Source organism: Drosophila takahashii, chromosome 2R, assembly GCF_030179915.1.
Source record: "Drosophila takahashii strain IR98-3 E-12201 chromosome 2R, DtakHiC1v2, whole genome shotgun sequence".
In the NCBI taxonomy this organism is placed as follows: domain Eukaryota; kingdom Metazoa; phylum Arthropoda; class Insecta; order Diptera; family Drosophilidae; genus Drosophila; species Drosophila takahashii.
In genome coordinates, this window is record NC_091679.1 from 41,767,802 (window position 1) to 41,784,353 (window position 16,552).

Here is a 16,552-nt window from a genome sequence, read left to right on the forward strand (position 1 = left end):
TGTTTACAACTAATAAATATACTTAAGATATTTAATTTTTTTTCATTTTAATTTTTTAATAACTTAACAAAATATAAAAAAAAAACTAGCAAAGGATCTCGGTGCTCTTAGCCTTTGTTCCATCGTTCCTTCATATATTGACACATGCAACGCATACTGCTGCAATGTACAACTAAGGTTGGGAAATACTTTTTTATAATTATAAACTTTTTATAAATAGAAACTCTTTTTTTAAATGCATTACCGTTCTTAAACTTACCGGAGATAAATATAACGGGAAACGTTGCAATTGCAAATATAGAGCTTAATAACTTTCCACACTTAAACAGAGTCGGCTTATCCTGTAATAGATAATTAACTAAATAGTGGCAGAGAAGCTATAGTCGAAAGTTCCTATTATAAAGTATCCATAAAAAAACTACTTCCAATAGTACTACATAAATATATAAAAACAATTTGACAACAATGACTTACGTAATGCATTCCGAGGAACATAAAAGCACCAGCTAAGCCATAAGATAATCCCATTAAGGCATAAGCAATAGAAAGAATTCTTTCGAGCAGATCTAATTTAGCTTTAGGACTCGAAAGATCCAAAATGAGGAGAAGCGAATAGCCGCATCCAATCAAAAGCCCCCAAGTGATACACCATATGGCATAAAAGCGAGTGCATGCTTCAGGTAATATTGAATTTATCCGACACATTAGAAGATAATAATCTTGGAGACTTTTTAATTCAAAAATATTAAAGTTTTAAATTTGATGACCTTGATCTCAAAGATTACTAAGACTGGATGTTTCAGTACCCATTACCTTTCAATGTTGGACATTTCTACCAGGAATTTTTCAAATCTTAATCGCTTAAATTTTTTGACTCTGGGGGAAAGTTTATAGAGTTATGTTATTATTATTCATTAAATTCAGAGTATTGAGTATAACTTCACTCAGTCCGACCACATTACATTTTGGATCTATTACCTTCGATATAAACAAAGATTTCCTGTTTAAGGTAATATATTAGAACCGTTTAAGAATGACACATTTTACTCACCTTTGCTATCAACGGGACTGATTTCACTGATTTCGAAACTAGTGAGCCGAATACTATTTTTTCTTCTTTTCCTGACATGAAAGGGAAAGATTTACTTAAAAAGTAAGACATTAGGAGTGCTTTGGCCAACGTTGTTCCTGATATTTGTACATATTTACTATAGCGAAGGCGTGGACAACTAAATAGGAAAAAGAAGTAAATCCATTACTTAGGAATGCATCTGGACAAATCTTAATAAATGACACTTTGTATTTAGTATTAGTATTGGTGGTTAGAATCAAAAAATTCAATGCATAAACATACCCAAACATAGCAACTTACCTGCTGGAAGTATGAGAAGAAATCCTGCAATAGGTAAAACGTAGCTTAGGCATTTTCCAGTTTTAAACAATGCCTTTGAGTCCTGTTAAAAACAAATTAATAAAATATATTGGCTAAAATGTTATTAATCTTGACTTGCCAATAATTGACCAATCACCATGAATAGCCCAGCGAAAAGGTAAGACACGCAAATGAGGCATACAACAACATAGATAGGTAAGAACAAATCTATCCTTATAGGGCCAATCCGAATCGGCGCTTCAGTGGGTTCCGTAGACACAAGATAAGATACCTCCACAAACACAAAGATACCCAATACGATGCACCATATTGAATAGAACTGGACCCAACAGCCCGGAGTACATTGGCACATTGTCGAGTCGAATTTAAAACATATGAATTTTCCGTATTTATCGTAGCTCTTTTCGTGTGTATACTGCTTGCCATACCGAACAGTTTTTTCCCGGTGAACTAGGTTTTCCAAATTAGAACGATTTGATTGGCAAAAAAAACCATCACTCATACGTACTGTTGCCATTGATCATTTCAATCTTAGTGGCGTAGATTTATAGTCTTGTTTTTTAGTCGGTAAATTTGAAATAAAAGAACGATATTTTTTACAAAGTTCTACATAAAATGTCGAAAGGAATATTTTATTTTTTTGACCACCCTTAAATATTTTACTGATTCCCAATGCGCTGCACGTAGTCTAAGAGCACGAGGAGCCAGAGTGTCCACTTAAGCCTGTACTCATTCGTCAGATGCCATTGAATAGCTATTCCGGGTGGAATCCCGCCTGGGACTAAGTAGAAAGAACACCCATGATTGTACAAAATCCGTCCACCTTGAAGAATTTGTTTTTCTTCGAATTTCTCCGAAAAGTTCCCGCTTCTGTACATTTTTATTATTATAATATATTTATTTATATTTAAACAAATTTATTTATAATTTATAAATTTTAAAAAATTTTTTTATTTTTTTTTTTAACAAAGGACAAAGGCAACTCCAAATTCTTCTCCCTAAAAAGCAGCTAATTGAATGTATATGTATATATAATTTGTGTTAATACAATCCGACAATACCAAACTTTTTAAATTTATTCCGAGATTATTATTATTTTACCCCAATTCATTTTATCGTTTGATAATACGAACACTTGGCCTCCCAGAAAGTTTAATTCTAAAATTGAACACATAATAATTTTGATTATTAAAAATCCAAAAATTTGACACATCATTCAATAATAAACCGCTTTCCATTGCTTAGAATATAGTCCAAACGAAATTTCCTGTTTAAAAAACAATATTAAGACATGTGAAAATTGATCTATTTATCTTACCTTTTGCCGGTAATTCATTGTAAACTTGAATTTAAAGTATTTAAATTTAAACTGGTAAATTTATAGTGGTTCTCTTGGTAACATCAAGATAAATATCCAAATGGAAAACTAAAAAGTTGCAGCGTTATCTATCCCCAGCGATTATTCATATATGTGCACAGTCTCTTAACAGCGCAAACGTGGACAACTAAATTCAGAAACGGGAAGTAAAACATAAGAGTGAAAACAATTCTGGATCAATTCCTATAGATAGCAGTGCGCATATTGTGACTTACTTAAAGGCCAAATAGAGCCAAATCCTATACAAGGCAAAAAATAGCTCAAGATTTTTCCAATTTTAAAAAGTCCTCTCTTATTCTGTTATAATACAGTAATACAACATTTTTGATTAAACTATTAACGATCTTTACTTGCCATTCTACGACCGAAAAACATCAATAATCCACCGCAAATATAACTAACGCCTAAGAGCAATCCAAGTACTCCATACAATGTATAATCAGGTTCAACTGCTTGCCCGAGGGCCCGAGGTTGCCGGGCTATCATTACAATGCCTCCTAATGTGAACAAGGCACCAACCACCATGCACCATATTGGATAGAAACCGGCGCAACAATCCGGTGTATACTTCTCACTGTTGCACATTTTGGAATCGAACTTAAAACAATATACTTCCGAACAAGTTCCGCAGGGCTTTACGTGTTTACTGAATGCCGAACCGAGTCGAACTGCCTTCAAAGTATTCAGAATCCCTGAGCTGTTTGTCCCAGTGAACTAGGTTTCGAAAATTCGAGCGATTCGACTTGATAGTTCTGAGACGTTTTATTTCGCAAGTATCGTGGTGTGGCGACCCCGTGTGGTCATCCACTTACTTAGCTCTAGCATAGGTACATGTACATGGGCTATAAATAATTTAAAGTATTTGCGGAGACAGCTGGACTCGTCGGTTACTGCCCCCCAGTTCGCTGCACGTTGTCGAAGGGCACCAGGATGCCGGGTGGTCCACCGAAGCGGCTATCCGTCCTCCGGTTGCCTCCGCCGGCCTGGTGTTCCCTGTGCTCCGCCTGCTGGTGGACGGGCTGGAAGGGTCGCGGCTCCGCCGGCGATTGGGGCGATAGGACACCGGTGGGTGCTCCAAAGCCGCCGTTGTAGCGACCCGGATTCACGGTGGGCCTCGCCTTGTTCGCCTTTATAACGGCGCTGAACTCGTGCTGATTGCCGGCCACATAGACGTCGGAGTTGGCGCTTGCACTGGGATTTTGGCCAGGATTGGAGCTGGCGGACTGTGGACGCAAAAGACCCGCCGGAGCCCCAAATCCACCCGTGTACTTTCCAGTGTTGACAGCCGGGGCCACAGTCTCGGCTGGGGGAAAAAATAGGTTAGGGAAAACTCAATTTCTAGTTAAGAAACGCAAATATTTATTGTAACTATTGTATCGCATTTTCCTATTTCATGCCTCCTTAATTGGAATTTAATTTCAACCATTAATTGTTAAAAATACTATTTTTTCTGGCTATCGGTTTTGTTTTCATGAAAAAGTAATTAAAAAGTTCTATCTAAAGCATATAATAATAATAAAAAGTCCCTGTTGCTCAAAACACATTTGTCAAATTTAAAATTAATTTTTTTTTTCAAAAAAGACTTTTTTTTAGTAAATTTGATTTGTTTATATTTAAACAAAATTAACTTTAGGAGGGTAAGTTTTATATAATTTATAGAACACTTTAGCAAATTCCTAAAATTTGATTAAAATATTTTTTAGAGTGTATAAGGCAAAAGCTACTGGGACCTCAGGCAACTTATAAAAGTTTTTTGACAGTACAAAAAAAATATTCTAAAAATGATTCAAATTAAAAGACAAAACTCACTTTTTCGCTGATTGCTGTTTATGGGTGTGCTGATGACCTTGCCCTCGTCGCTCTTGGTGTACTCCACCTTGCTGGGCGGGAAGGGATCGATGGTGGACGGATTGGAGCTGGGACTGCTGGCCGGCGGCTCGAAGCGGGCTGCAAAGGATGTGGGATGGGTCAGTTGTCCGGGATTGGGATTGGAGTCGGAGGAAGAGGCGTCAGCGGGCGGGATGAGGACCAGCGGTGGTTCCCCGCTGCTGCTGATGCCACTGATTCCACTGCTGCTGCTGCCTGGAAGCGGAAGCGTGACTTTGGATGGAAAAGCGGAGGAGGCGGGCGGGATGGTTGGAGGACGTGGCGGGTTGGTGGGGTTACGGTTACTGCCACTTGGTGCTCCTCCAGCTGATCCACCTGCTGGTCCAAAGTTATCCGGGTCGAAGGGCACACCGGGACCCACATCCGGATAGTCAAAGTCACGCAGCCAGGCGGGAATCGTAGCCGAATCGAAGGGGTTGCCTGCATCCAAAGGACTCGCCGTGGTGCTCCTCGAATCCTCCAGCGTCGTCGACGTTGGGTTATCTGCGTTTTGGGTGGTGGTGGTTGTTGTAGTCAGTTTCACTGGCGGTGCTTCTGGGTGCGCTTGGGTGCTCTGAGTGGGTGGTTTTAGTGTTGGTGGTGGTATGGGTGCTTTGGTGGTTCGCTGCGTGGTCGGACGTCGCGTGGTGGTTGTAGTGGTTGTTCGTGGCGTCGTTGTTGTGGTTGTTGGTGCTGCCGTAGTGGTGGTTGTTGTCGTGGTTGTTCTCCTCGTAGTTGTGGTTGTGGGTCGGCTGGTGGGTGGTGGCGTCAACTGAATGTTGCCCAGATCCACAAAGGGCTCGTAGGGTGGCTCCAAATCGTTGGCCAGCGTGTGGTTGTACTTGTCATTGTCCTCGGGCACCTCGAAGGTGACCGCCACATCCAGATCCGGATCGGTGACCTCCTGCAGATAGGTGGGCAGAGTGTAGGCATAGGCCTCCTCATTTATCAGGTGATAGAAGTTGGCGGGATCTTCAGTGGTGCTTAGTATTGGTGGTGCTGCAGTCGTAGTGGTGGTGGTGGAGGTGGTAGTGGTGGGTCTCCTGGTCGTAGTGGTGGTGGTGGTAGTGCTTCTCCTGGTAGTTGTTGTGGCCTGGGTGGTGGTGGTGCTACTGCTTCGTGGCCTCAAGGTGGTGCTACTGCTCCTGGTGGTGCTGTAATGGGCTGTGCCACGTTGGCGATTGGGAAAACGACCAGGATTACTGGGCGTGGTGCTGCCCACATGAGCATTTGTGCCATGATCAGCTGGTCCATCGGTTTGGAGGGGCTCCACTGAGCCTACAGCTCCACCACTGCTCAGGCTGAGCCGAATGTTGTTGGTAATGGGATCCACAATGCCCTGGATTTTCTTAGCCGGCAGCTGTTGGGCCTCCGTGATAATGGTGGGTTCCTGCTGCTGCTCCTCCGGCTGATGGCCATCCTGATTCTGATGCGGCGGCAAGAGATCCCAGGCAATCACACTGAGTGGTGCCCCATCGGCAGCCGGCTTCCATTCCACGGGTCCGCCAATATTCGCATCCTGGCGCTGCAATTCCCGTATATAATCGGGCAGGGAGTCGACCTTCTGCTCCTCCTGCAGAGGCACCAGTTGCGCCTGCTCCACCTCCACATCCGAGGAGGCGGCGGTCGTGGTCGTGGTGTCGGATGAAGGTGGATCATGCAGGGGCGGTGTTAGTGATGTGGCTGGAAGTGGTGCTGGTGGTGCAGAAGATGCTGATGCTGTGCCGGTGAATGACTGACTGGACTGTGTGGATTCCAGGCCCACAGCGATGGCATCTGGTTGGAGAGGATTCGTATTCGATGTTGAGTATTTCGAGCAATTCGCAGTTGGGGAGGGGACACTCGAGGGGGGACAGAGGGGGGAGGGGAAACTAGAACCTAGGATCTGGGTGATGGGTGAATCGCTGGCGTCCACAAAGGGATTCAGCTTGATCAGGGAGTAGGCGGGCGGGGCGTGGCGGTTACTGGGTGGTGCAATGGGAAACTGGCCGCCCTGCGAATCGCGTTTGGCCAGCTTGTTAGTGGTGCTAATGGGGGGTGGTGGTGCGGCTTGTGCGGTGCGGGTGGTGCTATTGCTATTTGTATTACTATTACTACTACTTCTACTGTTTGTGCTGTGTGGTTTTTGTGCAGTCAAGGCATTTGTTTCTTTTGTAACGTGTTTCGTCCTGGTTTCCGTTTCCGTTTCCGTTCTGCTTTTGGCACCGCTGGCAGCCGCTGTTCCCTTCGTTCTTCTTTCTTTTGTTGTTGTCAACTCACCAATGTGCGGCGGCAGAAGATCATCGGCCGGCCGCCTGATCTCCGTGATCCCCGATGCATAGGTGGGTATCTCGAACTGAACGCCCTGGGCGCTGACCACCTTCCGCCCATCGGGCGTGTCAATCGGTCGCAGGGCGTCGATGGGGTTGCCATAGCTGTCGATGGCCTTCGGCCCCCCGCCAGCAGCTGATCCGCTGAAGGTCACGTCCGGCTGCAACAGCGGCGGCTGCAGGTCGCGGGCGAAGGGCGACGCATCGCGCACATCTGTTGGAATGGGGAGCAGAATGTGGTGGGTCTCGTTGTGGCTGCGACTGCTTCTTTGGAGCGTGGCAAAGCAAAGTGGCAAGTGGGAGTGGCAGGTGGCAAAGTGGAAGTAGCGAGTGGAAGTAGCGAGTGGATATGGCAAAGAGAAATGGGCAAATGACACAGAGAACCAATGAGAAATCAAATGAGCACGATAGCTAACACCCTTCTAACAAACTTCTTTCAAATAACCTCATTTATATTCAAGTAAAACTGCTTAGAAAATTATGACGGAAAAACATGATAAACAAAATGAAATTCTTAAGTAAATTATAATAATTTAGATATAAGGCTTAAAATGTTTCATTATTTAAAATGCCTTTTGTTTAGACGACATACAATTTCGGAAAAATTAATAGACTTCAATTGCCTTTTTCTTTTTGTACAAAATCTAAAAAGCCCTTGCATTTCTTAGCTTAAATATACATTTAAAAATTATTGATGATCATAAAAGTATTAAGAAGAACTGCTTATAGCTCAAATTTTAGATTTACGGCAATAAAAAGGAAAACTTTAATATAATTTTTAATAAACGGCCTTCAATAATAATGTTATTATTATTAAAAGGATTATTTTAGTGATTGCGTTTAACTAAATATAATTATTGTTGAAGTGCTGCGCGCCTAATTTGTTGCGTTCGATCTACTTTAGATACTCAAATTAAGAATTAATATAAATTTAACAAAATATATAAATATTTTTCTAGCAAAGGGCTGTTTGTAAATTGAAGACGATCTGAAATTCATTTTGGGGTGTCTGCCAAATGGGTGAGGAGCTTTTTCGGTGGCATTGCCGGTGGCTTTGGTGGTGCTGGTGGTTGGGTGACAGATGAGGCAGCTGTGGGCGGCTCTTGGGCAATTTGGCTGCCGCGGCGGCTGATTGATTGACATTGACTGCGATGGGCCATACATTTGCTTTTGCTTTTTTAGCCTTTCAGCTTTTTCTTGCTGTTGTAATGTGTGGCTGCTGTGCGGTGGTTACTGTTAGTTACACAAAGGTCCGCCACCAGATAAAATTCAATTTTAAAAGTTACCCAGGCAGGTTAGTCAATGTACGTGTATGCATGTGTCGCTGTAGTTGTGTATGTGTGGGTGTGACAGGTGTGCAACCATCAAGTTCGTTGCCTAAGTCTTTCGTTTCAGCTGCCCATTGGAAGCGAGAAAAAAGGGCTTAAGGGCCTACTGTGCGTTTCATATTGTTGTAAAATGACAAAACATGCAATCAATTAAAAATACACACTCAATACGATAATTTGACTAATTTTGTCAATAATAAATTGGTGTGGGAAAAGCCATAAAAAGCGCATTTATTGTATACTTAATTTGAAAAATATCTATTAATATTCATTTGGGACTCAAAATTAATGTCTCTCTTGGTGAATTATTCCTACTGAAAAATCTATTAAAATTAATATATCTTTTCGTGGTTTACTGAATCGGAAACTTTAATAATATAATTAATTAAAATCCCATTAATGACTCTATTTCTAGAAATCCATGTTTTTTCGAATTAACTCTGTAGCCTTACACTCGCGAAACGCACTTTGCAATTATTGGCTGGGTTTTATCAAACGAGACACTCATTGTTCTGTCGCTGGGGGTCTGGGAATCGGGGAACCGGGGAATCCATGTGACAGCTGGTGGCTCTGACAGCAACAACAACCGAATTAATGGCTAATGATTGTACTGACAACGATTTTGTTATTTTCGCCATGGGTAGTACGACGCTCGTGCCGAGTGCGAATAATTAATAATAATTTACGTGGATATCTGAGAGATTCTCAGATGAATCTCAGCTTCTCCCAGCTTCTGATTCCTGTTTACAGCAGCAGTGGAATAACTGAATAAATTGTGCGCCCATATACTGTAGATATGGCATATTATAATTAGTGTAGAGCCGGGGAATTCTGGAAATGCGGTTTCTGCTCTGCGGTCAACTTAACTGGTATGTGACTAAGCCAAATCGCGATGGGCGTTGCTTTGATTTAGCCAGCCAAGTCAGTTCCGGCTGCTAAGCACATGTGCATACCTATATCATCTCTATAGATCTCTAGATTAATTTGCATTTTTGGGACGGGCTTGGCCGTTTAGATCAGGAAGCCCTGAACTTTCGCCTGCAGCTCCAAAGTCTCAGCCTCTCATAAATATGAATGCCCAGGAGATAGTTGAAGACGATTTGCGTCACGCTGGCGAGCTGCTTTTTTTCCTCGGATAATGCCAAAATAATTGAAATTCCCCGCACTTCCGCCTCGAACGCTGCTCAAGTTCAGGCCAATTAATTTCGCTTGTCTCCAACGCCATCTTCACAACCATCGACAACAACTCCATCCATCTCTATCGCTTATGTTTATTGAATTTAATTTTTAATTGATTGACGGCTTCACGACATCTACACCCACCCAAAGACAATGGGAATTTCTGTTGAACACATTTTGCACTTGCCAATTTTACAGTTTGTTTACCATCTTCTCCACTTTGACTTGGCCAACCTTCGCTGGATTGTAATGGATTTTTATTAATCTTCGTTTATATCATATCTCTAGCAGGCCTTGGATTTATCGACTTATCGGGTGGTGTGTGTGGGATGACATTCGACTAACGAAATGTGTCAAAAGCCGTGCCAAATTGCCAAATTAAAAACACACAATCGCAACTTGTAAACTATACTTGGCTGGGGGAACAAAGCGTGTTTATTGCACTTGAAATGGCCAAAAGAAATATGATTTTATTATGATTGGCTTGGAAATGTCAAGGGGGAAGAGAATGCAAACGGAAATCGAACTCTCCCATAAATAAATACATATTTATGGCTTAGAATGGCCCCAGAATTGGTTCTATATCGATTCGCATTTGGCGGCTGCCTTTGAGGAATTCGCAATAGATTGGCAAATCAGTTTTATAGATACCCAAAAATATATATACCTACACATGTTGAAATCGAATTGCCGCTGCTCATAACTGGTTGATATCCCATTGTGTTTTAATTACGATAATCTGCGGCTGAATCATAAATCAAGCCACGCGAAAGTGAGGCACGATTCCCTATTTCAGATCCGTGCGAATTCGCTAATTATCACGTACGGTTATCCATTCATTACGATGGCTTCATTGATTGCTGATGAAATGGAAACCGAGACTATTTGGAGCGAAGGAAATCCATTAGGCAAATGCCAATGATATTTCCATCATTGGTGCTTCAAATGATCGCTTTAATTGCCATTGGCCAATTAACTAGTTGACTAGTTGGTCAATGGGTTTTGGCCCAAAGTCTTTGAGAAGTCTTCAAAAGATCTTCTGTTTCTTTTTATCTGCCTCTATTTTGTCGTGGCCTCTTGTTTGTAGCCCCATGACCCAAAAAGAGCGCCACAACATTAGTCTCTAGTTGGTGTAAACAACTTAGTTAACAGATCGTCTTGACAAAAGCGTCGCTAAATTTATAGACTACATGGAGCCCCCACCCCTAGGGAACCCCATCCAGAGGTCGTTTAGCCCCTTCTTCTTGAACCACCCCTCCTCCTTCCCCCAAAAAGCGCCAAGAGGAAGACGGATCGACAACGACTTGGTCGAAGCCTTGCCAGTCACGTTATCTGCAGCTTACGTAACCCCCACTTGCTGGGTCTCTGGGTTTAGTTTCAGTTTGGGGTTTTCGGTTTTCAGTTTTCGTTTTCTTTGGAGCCTCTTCACAACATCTCGGCTCTTCTCGAATTTCGTTTTTCTTACGGCTTTGCCTTTGGGAACCTCGCTATTTGTTTTTGCAGCGGCTACCTGATTTCGCTTTCAACCAAAACCCAAAAAAAAACATAATGATCGGCGCCCAGTTCTTCAGTTTGTTTGTCAAACAAAAACAGCTTAAGGCGGCAGTTATAGGGCTCTTCAGAAGCGAAGGCTAATTGCACGCACAAGCCTTCGGGACAAGTCAGAAGAATGCACTCGAAATTAAGCAGTGTCAATGAAGATGCGTCGCTGAGAAGAGTAAACCTCTCAAGGAAACTGGGCTTTATCTATATACATAATTATAAAAAAAAACTGTATAGTTTTACAAAGAAAACTTAAGGAATGATCAGAATGATTTGATCAAATAATATGAAAGATATAAGAGGTGATTCGAATCATTTGGGATTCTTCCTTTGTTCAATTTTAGGAATGACCATCCTTTGTAACAAAGATGGATTAGATTGACAATGGAGGATGTATACTCTTACATACAAAAATTAAAAATTAAGGAACCTCAAAGCTGAAATCTGACATAGAACTAAGAGAAATACATGTCACGCTTTGAATCATTTGGTCATCTCTCTTTGTCCTTATACAAATTTTATAATTGTACCTGCTGGAATTTCCTCCCTGAAGACCGAAACATAAGAATCACTTTGTGATAGATCTTTCAAGTCATTTAAATCATACTGAAAAAATATTTAATTACCCATTATCACATTTCCTTACAATTCTTCTACTTATCCGCTTTTCTTTTGCATTTTCTATGTTTACAACTTGAATGCAAATTAACTTCATTTCAAATTAACTTTCAGACCCACTGATTTTTCCGCCTGTTGGTGCAACTGTCATTAGTCGTTAGCTGGGGGATAACACTTGTCTCCCAACCGATGTGGGTCATGATCACGATCACGATCGAAGTTCACTACGGGGTGAGAACAAACCTTGTGCGCGGTGAGTTGGTGAGTTTTGGGAATGCAAATGCAGGTGAGGTGAGGTGAGTTTTTTAGATGCTTTATAGTGGGAGTGAAGAATCGGAACTTCTAACATATATTGACAGACAGAGGGAGGGGAAAGGGGGACTTGGGTTCAGGATAACACTTAGTAGGATTGAGATAAAATCGTAAAATTAGTTACAGATCAAGATACAGATAAAGATAAAGAGGAAGCTTTAAGTTGAGCGAGCTGGTGATCTTTAAGTTCTAGAATATTTCTAAATGATAATATCTCAGCAAACAGGTTCTAGAACTGGCATAATAATTATGCCAAACATTTAATAAATTAATATATTTTATAACACACATAAACTTGTAGCTTCCTCCAGAAAATACGCAATAAGCACACATAACATTTAATAAACGTAAACCGCAAATAGAAAGAGGTAAAGACAAAGAAAGCGAAAGAGATCACTGATCGAAAGATCGGATTCGCATGCTGGTGCAAATTGAATATGCGATATACCGATAACGCAATCGCAAATGCAATTGCCCAAGTTTTTTTTCTTTCTAAGTATAAATATTTCTTTTGGTTTAATTTAATACCAGGCCTTCCAACGGCGAAATCGGCGCCGATGATCAGCAGCAGCATAACGGTAAAGCTAACCACGCTGCCACCGCATCGTGGCTTCGGATCGAACTGCATTATCTCGTGGGTGAAGTGATATTTCGTATTTATTTATTTATTATAATTTTTTAGGCCTTTCGGAATTTGTCACGCAATTAACAATTTAGAATTGGGCATTGCCCAAAGGGGTATGAAAAATAATTATATACGCGTAGGTGCCGACTTGCCGACTAACAATGATCGCGATGACAAAATCGGCAGCCAGACAACTAAAATGTGTAATATTTTCACCGCCTTTTCTCAATCGAAATCTCAATAAAATCCAAATTCGCGGCACGATATCACGATCACTTCGGCTGCGCGCGAGCGAGAGGGTGCTAGGCGGGGCGAGCGGGTGCGAGCGAGAGAGCGTAGGTCGAAGTCGGGAGATGCGCGATGCGCTCGAGCGAAACACGTCCGTAGCTTACGGATTCTGCGCTTTCAATAAACTTGGCCAAGAGTTCGGAGCTCGGAGCTTGACTTGGCTGAAACGGTGAAGCCGGCAGAGACGCCGACTGCGACTGCGGCAGCGGCAGAGTCCCCCAGGTAACTTGGCTTATAAGAAAATTGTGGATCTCGATAGCGAGAAAGTATTATCTATGCAAAAATAAACGCCCCCTCTTTTTCTCTCTCTTCTATTCTTATTTTCTATTTACCGGAAAACGGTGCAAAATAATTGTTTTAATTGCCGCCTGGTGATCAACTTTTTTTTTGCATACTGGTTTGTCGCCACAGTTTGACGCATTGCCAATGACGTTCAAGGTCAGCCAAGCAACCTGATCGCATCCAGCTTAACCCTCTAAAGAAAACTTAGGTGTTATACAAAAAAAATATATCTTGAAAATATATATGAGCATTCAGAAGGTCCTAGAACAGAGTTATTTTATCCAGGATTTGAATATGTTACAGGTTGATCTGCTAAGCAGTCTAAAAATATTCTTTCTACAAAACTAGAAAGCCAAAATAATAGCATCTTCGATACTAACTATTTCATTTGTCATTTCAACATGTTAATTTCAATATCTTATGATTACTTAAACTTCTCGATAAATTATAATTAAATAGTAATCCTTAAGATATTCGTTTTAATCTGCTCAAATTTTTCCATAACTTTTAATTTTGAAATAAATTTAAACTTTTTTGTTATGATCCAAATATGTAGCCTATTTTGACAAGGGGTTAATATTAACATTCAGCTAACAGCCGCCTAACATTAGTGATATTCTCCAATTGATTTACAAGACAATAGCCTAAGCGGTTCCCAAATAGACACAACTTTCGCATAAATTAAACACACACGAAATGCAAATCGATATTGAAAACGAATGTGCTCCGTTCGGTCTGTTTATTTTGACAGGTTTGGCTTGATTTTGGAAAAGTATTATGCTAACAATGCATAAGTTATGCGTATCATATGTCACACATTCGCAAGATCCTGTTTCTCCGGCAAATTCTTGTTCTCGACTCAATCCCAATTCATTAATATTTGCCGATCGATAGACGTTGACATAAACATATTTCAGGCTTGTCTGTTTATTTGTCTCATTGCATTGAGTTTTTTACTGGCCTGGGGGACTGAGTCAGAGAACCGATCGATCAGACTTTTGGCAGATTAATAAAGATGCGTTGAGTTGATCTGCGGTGTCAGTGATCGATGAACTTTTGGCATTTCATCCCGCCCGGCCAATAACACGACCGGTGATTAGATCATCTCTCCGCGTGATCATATTATATTCATATTTATGATAGTCATAAGAAATTCTTTTCTCATTTTGCACATAAAAAGTAATATAAAAATTCCCACATTTCCAAAATACTGATATTTCCTTAAACGTCCTTGGACCATCTCATACTTAATTATTATTTATGATCGTTTATAAGAAATTCTTTTCTAATTTTGCACATAAGGAGTAATATAATAATCCCCACATTTCTAAATTACTTATATTTCCTTTTAACGTCCTTGAATAACCATCTCCATAGACCATAGGTCTTCAAATTAAAATGCGTTAATGATCGCATTCGAAAGCCAACCGTGACCATATCTTTGGATGTCTCTGGAATGTAATTATCATTTGGCCTGAGCAAAACTTTTATTTCTTGCCCATCACAAAAAATTATGTCAGCTTATTGGTTCCGCATTTGAGCATTTGTACCGGCATTTGGCTTTTGACGATCAAAGAGCCAGTTTCCTAGCCTCTTGATGGTCCAGCAATGGGTGTAGTTTTTGGCGGATTAGGGGGTTTCTCTTGTATATATTGTAGAAAATAAGAAAATAATTATTTATTTGTTAACTCTTTTTAAGCTACCGTTTTTTTAACTTACAATTTTTAAGTGTTAAGTGCAAGTTAAGTGCAGATTAATAAATCAATTGCCAAATTAACTGTGAATTCGAATCAAAAAATTGGTTTTTGACTAGTATGATGATATACTCTTTCTACCATGATATTTCAAGACTATCCTCCCAAAAATAAAGCCCCTGGAACCACTGCGATGTCAATGATTGCCCAGTTGGTTTTTTTTTTTGGATGGAGGGGGGTCAGCTCTCGTCGGGAATCACGGCTATTATTATTGTTACAATTACAACAAAGCTATTGCCAAATGGTCTGCGATCCCGGCAAATGGCCAACGGTAGCTGGGTGCCTTTGTGGATCTTTGTGGACTGGAGCAGCGATCAGCGGGCACCTCCGCCCATAAATCAAATCGCTTAGGGACGCACAAAAGGGGCCGAGCTGAGACAATGCCCATCAATGGGCGGCTGGCGTCGAAGAAGTAATCAAAATTGTATTACGAAAACAAACGTTTTTATACATTTTCAGCCAGCTTCGTTTCGTTTCGTATCTTTTGGGTTTATTTGGCCATAACAATACAATGGCAACACGCTGGCATCTTGGAAACTGCAAAGTCAGCTAAGAGCAGCAACAATGCGCGCCACATATTATTTACTTTAATAGAGTCGACTCAGTTGGGAAATGTCGCCCCTTCGCGACCCTTCACCCAAAGCAAAGCGCCTTATTAATTGTTTATCGTCATTAATGTCACACAACAAACTCCAACGGTTTTTCTCCACGCGCAATCCGACTTTAAGTTTCGATGGGGGAAGCCCACCTATGTAAACATGCAAATTTCAAACCCCAAACTTCATTTTGTGTTTTTGTCGTCAGTTTTTGCAAATACGAACATGTAAAAATTTACAGCAGAAAAACTGATATTTTTTAAACTTTGAAGCCAATTCTAACCTTAACTGTGGATATAAAAAATCACTAAAGGAAGAAAAAAACAATTGAGCCAAATATTTGAAAATATCAAAAAGGGAAGATTTATCAAGTGAATCAAAAATACAATTAAAATATCATTTTGAAAGATCAAGAATTTAAAGATGTGCGATATTAAATAAAGTGTTTCGTTCTTATAAGAATTATTTATACACATATTATCCGAGGCACAAATGTAACTAAATAAAATGGCAAATAAAATCAGCTTTGTAATATATTATTTTTGAATCTTGACTAAGTATTAATTTAGCACATCCGAAGCTCATCCCAAAAAAATGCCGAGAATAAACGAAACATGTATTGCAATTAATGTTTGCCAAATTGTTTATGTTATTAACGATTTCGCAACCAGTTTCGTATCAATAAAATTCAATAAAATGCAATTTGCTGAATGCAGCCCACATGGAAAATGTGTTTTTCAAAAACCACTTCAAGCCGAAAACACCCGAAAAGTCAAACAAATTGGCGGCTCGAGACCAGTTTGCATTTTGAATGCTGAACCAGTTGGTTCACAACGACAACAGCGGCGCATCTTCTGTAAAAACAACAAAATTTTTATTGCAAAAATATTGAAAAAATGCGTTGACAACAACAGCAACATGGTTGTATACATAAAATCGCTTTTGTTGGTCACCGTGACCTTAACACAAATTTTGATTTTAGTATTATATCAACTGGCTACGTGCATCGGGTTTTTTTGTTCAGCTTCTCCCCAGGTCGGGATGGTCTTTCATTAATAAAATTCCCTGGCGGCCAAGAGATC

General features: G+C 40.6%; 2 protein-coding genes and 1 long non-coding RNA gene across 7 annotated transcripts; all 3 read right to left on the reverse strand.

Annotated features, from left to right (window-relative positions):
- Positions 1 to 30: 30 nt before the first annotated feature.
- LOC108057144 (uncharacterized) lies at positions 31 to 727 on the reverse strand. The gene is made up of 3 exons (XM_017141294.3): positions 475 to 727; positions 260 to 341; positions 31 to 172 (listed from the first exon to the last, which is right to left on the reverse strand). Exons 1-3 carry the CDS (start codon positions 703 to 705, stop codon positions 108 to 110), a joined length of 378 nt encoding a protein of 125 aa, XP_016996783.2. The 5' UTR covers positions 706 to 727; the 3' UTR covers positions 31 to 107.
- A 1,729-nt stretch (positions 728 to 2,456) lies between these two features.
- LOC108057141 (uncharacterized) lies at positions 2,457 to 2,839 on the reverse strand. Its single transcript, XR_001769884.3, has 2 exons — positions 2,712 to 2,839; positions 2,457 to 2,660 (listed from the first exon to the last, which is right to left on the reverse strand). It is a non-coding gene; the product is annotated as an uncharacterized lncRNA (long non-coding RNA).
- Positions 2,840 to 3,508: 669 nt separating this feature from the next.
- On the reverse strand, positions 3,509 to 12,952 carry flap (flapper). 5 transcript variants are annotated; one of them, XM_070213188.1, is made up of 4 exons: positions 12,454 to 12,952; positions 6,897 to 7,160; positions 4,581 to 4,718; positions 3,509 to 4,074 (listed from the first exon to the last, which is right to left on the reverse strand). In XM_070213188.1, the coding sequence occupies exons 1-4, from the start codon at positions 12,551 to 12,553 to the stop codon at positions 3,659 to 3,661; spliced, it is 918 nt and encodes a 305-aa protein (XP_070069289.1). In that variant the 5' UTR covers positions 12,554 to 12,952; the 3' UTR covers positions 3,509 to 3,658. The 5 variants fall into 5 exon arrangements, with proteins under 5 accessions (XP_070069289.1, XP_070069287.1, XP_070069285.1 ...); XM_070213186.1 differs by having other exon boundaries at positions 4,581 to 5,141; XM_070213184.1 differs by having other exon boundaries at positions 4,581 to 6,413.
- Positions 12,953 to 16,552: the final 3,600 nt, after the last annotated feature.

What these genes read in the sequence shown, in the direction of transcription:
- LOC108057144 (XM_017141294.3), bottom strand. Translation starts at nt 705, where the DNA reads ATGTGTCGGATAAATTCAATATTACCTGAAGCATGCACTCGCTTTTAT. An exon ending in TGTTCCTCGGAATGCATTAC is followed by an intron (nt 342 to 474) that starts GTAAGTCATTGT and finishes TATCTATTACAG; the next exon opens with GATAAGCCGACTCTGTTTAA. An exon ending in TCCCGTTATATTTATCTCCG is followed by an intron (nt 173 to 259) that starts GTAAGTTTAAGA and finishes TCCCAACCTTAG; the next exon opens with TTGTACATTGCAGCAGTATG.
- flap (XM_017141284.3), bottom strand. Translation starts at nt 12,553, where the DNA reads ATGCAGTTCGATCCGAAGCCACGATGCGGTGGCAGCGTGGTTAGCTTT. An exon ending in TTTCGCCGTTGGAAGGCCTG is followed by an intron (nt 7,161 to 12,453) that starts GTATTAAATTAA and finishes CCATTCCAACAG; the next exon opens with ATGTGCGCGATGCGTCGCCC. An exon ending in AAACAGCAATCAGCGAAAAA is followed by an intron (nt 4,075 to 4,580) that starts GTGAGTTTTGTC and finishes TTTTTCCCCCAG; the next exon opens with CCGAGACTGTGGCCCCGGCT.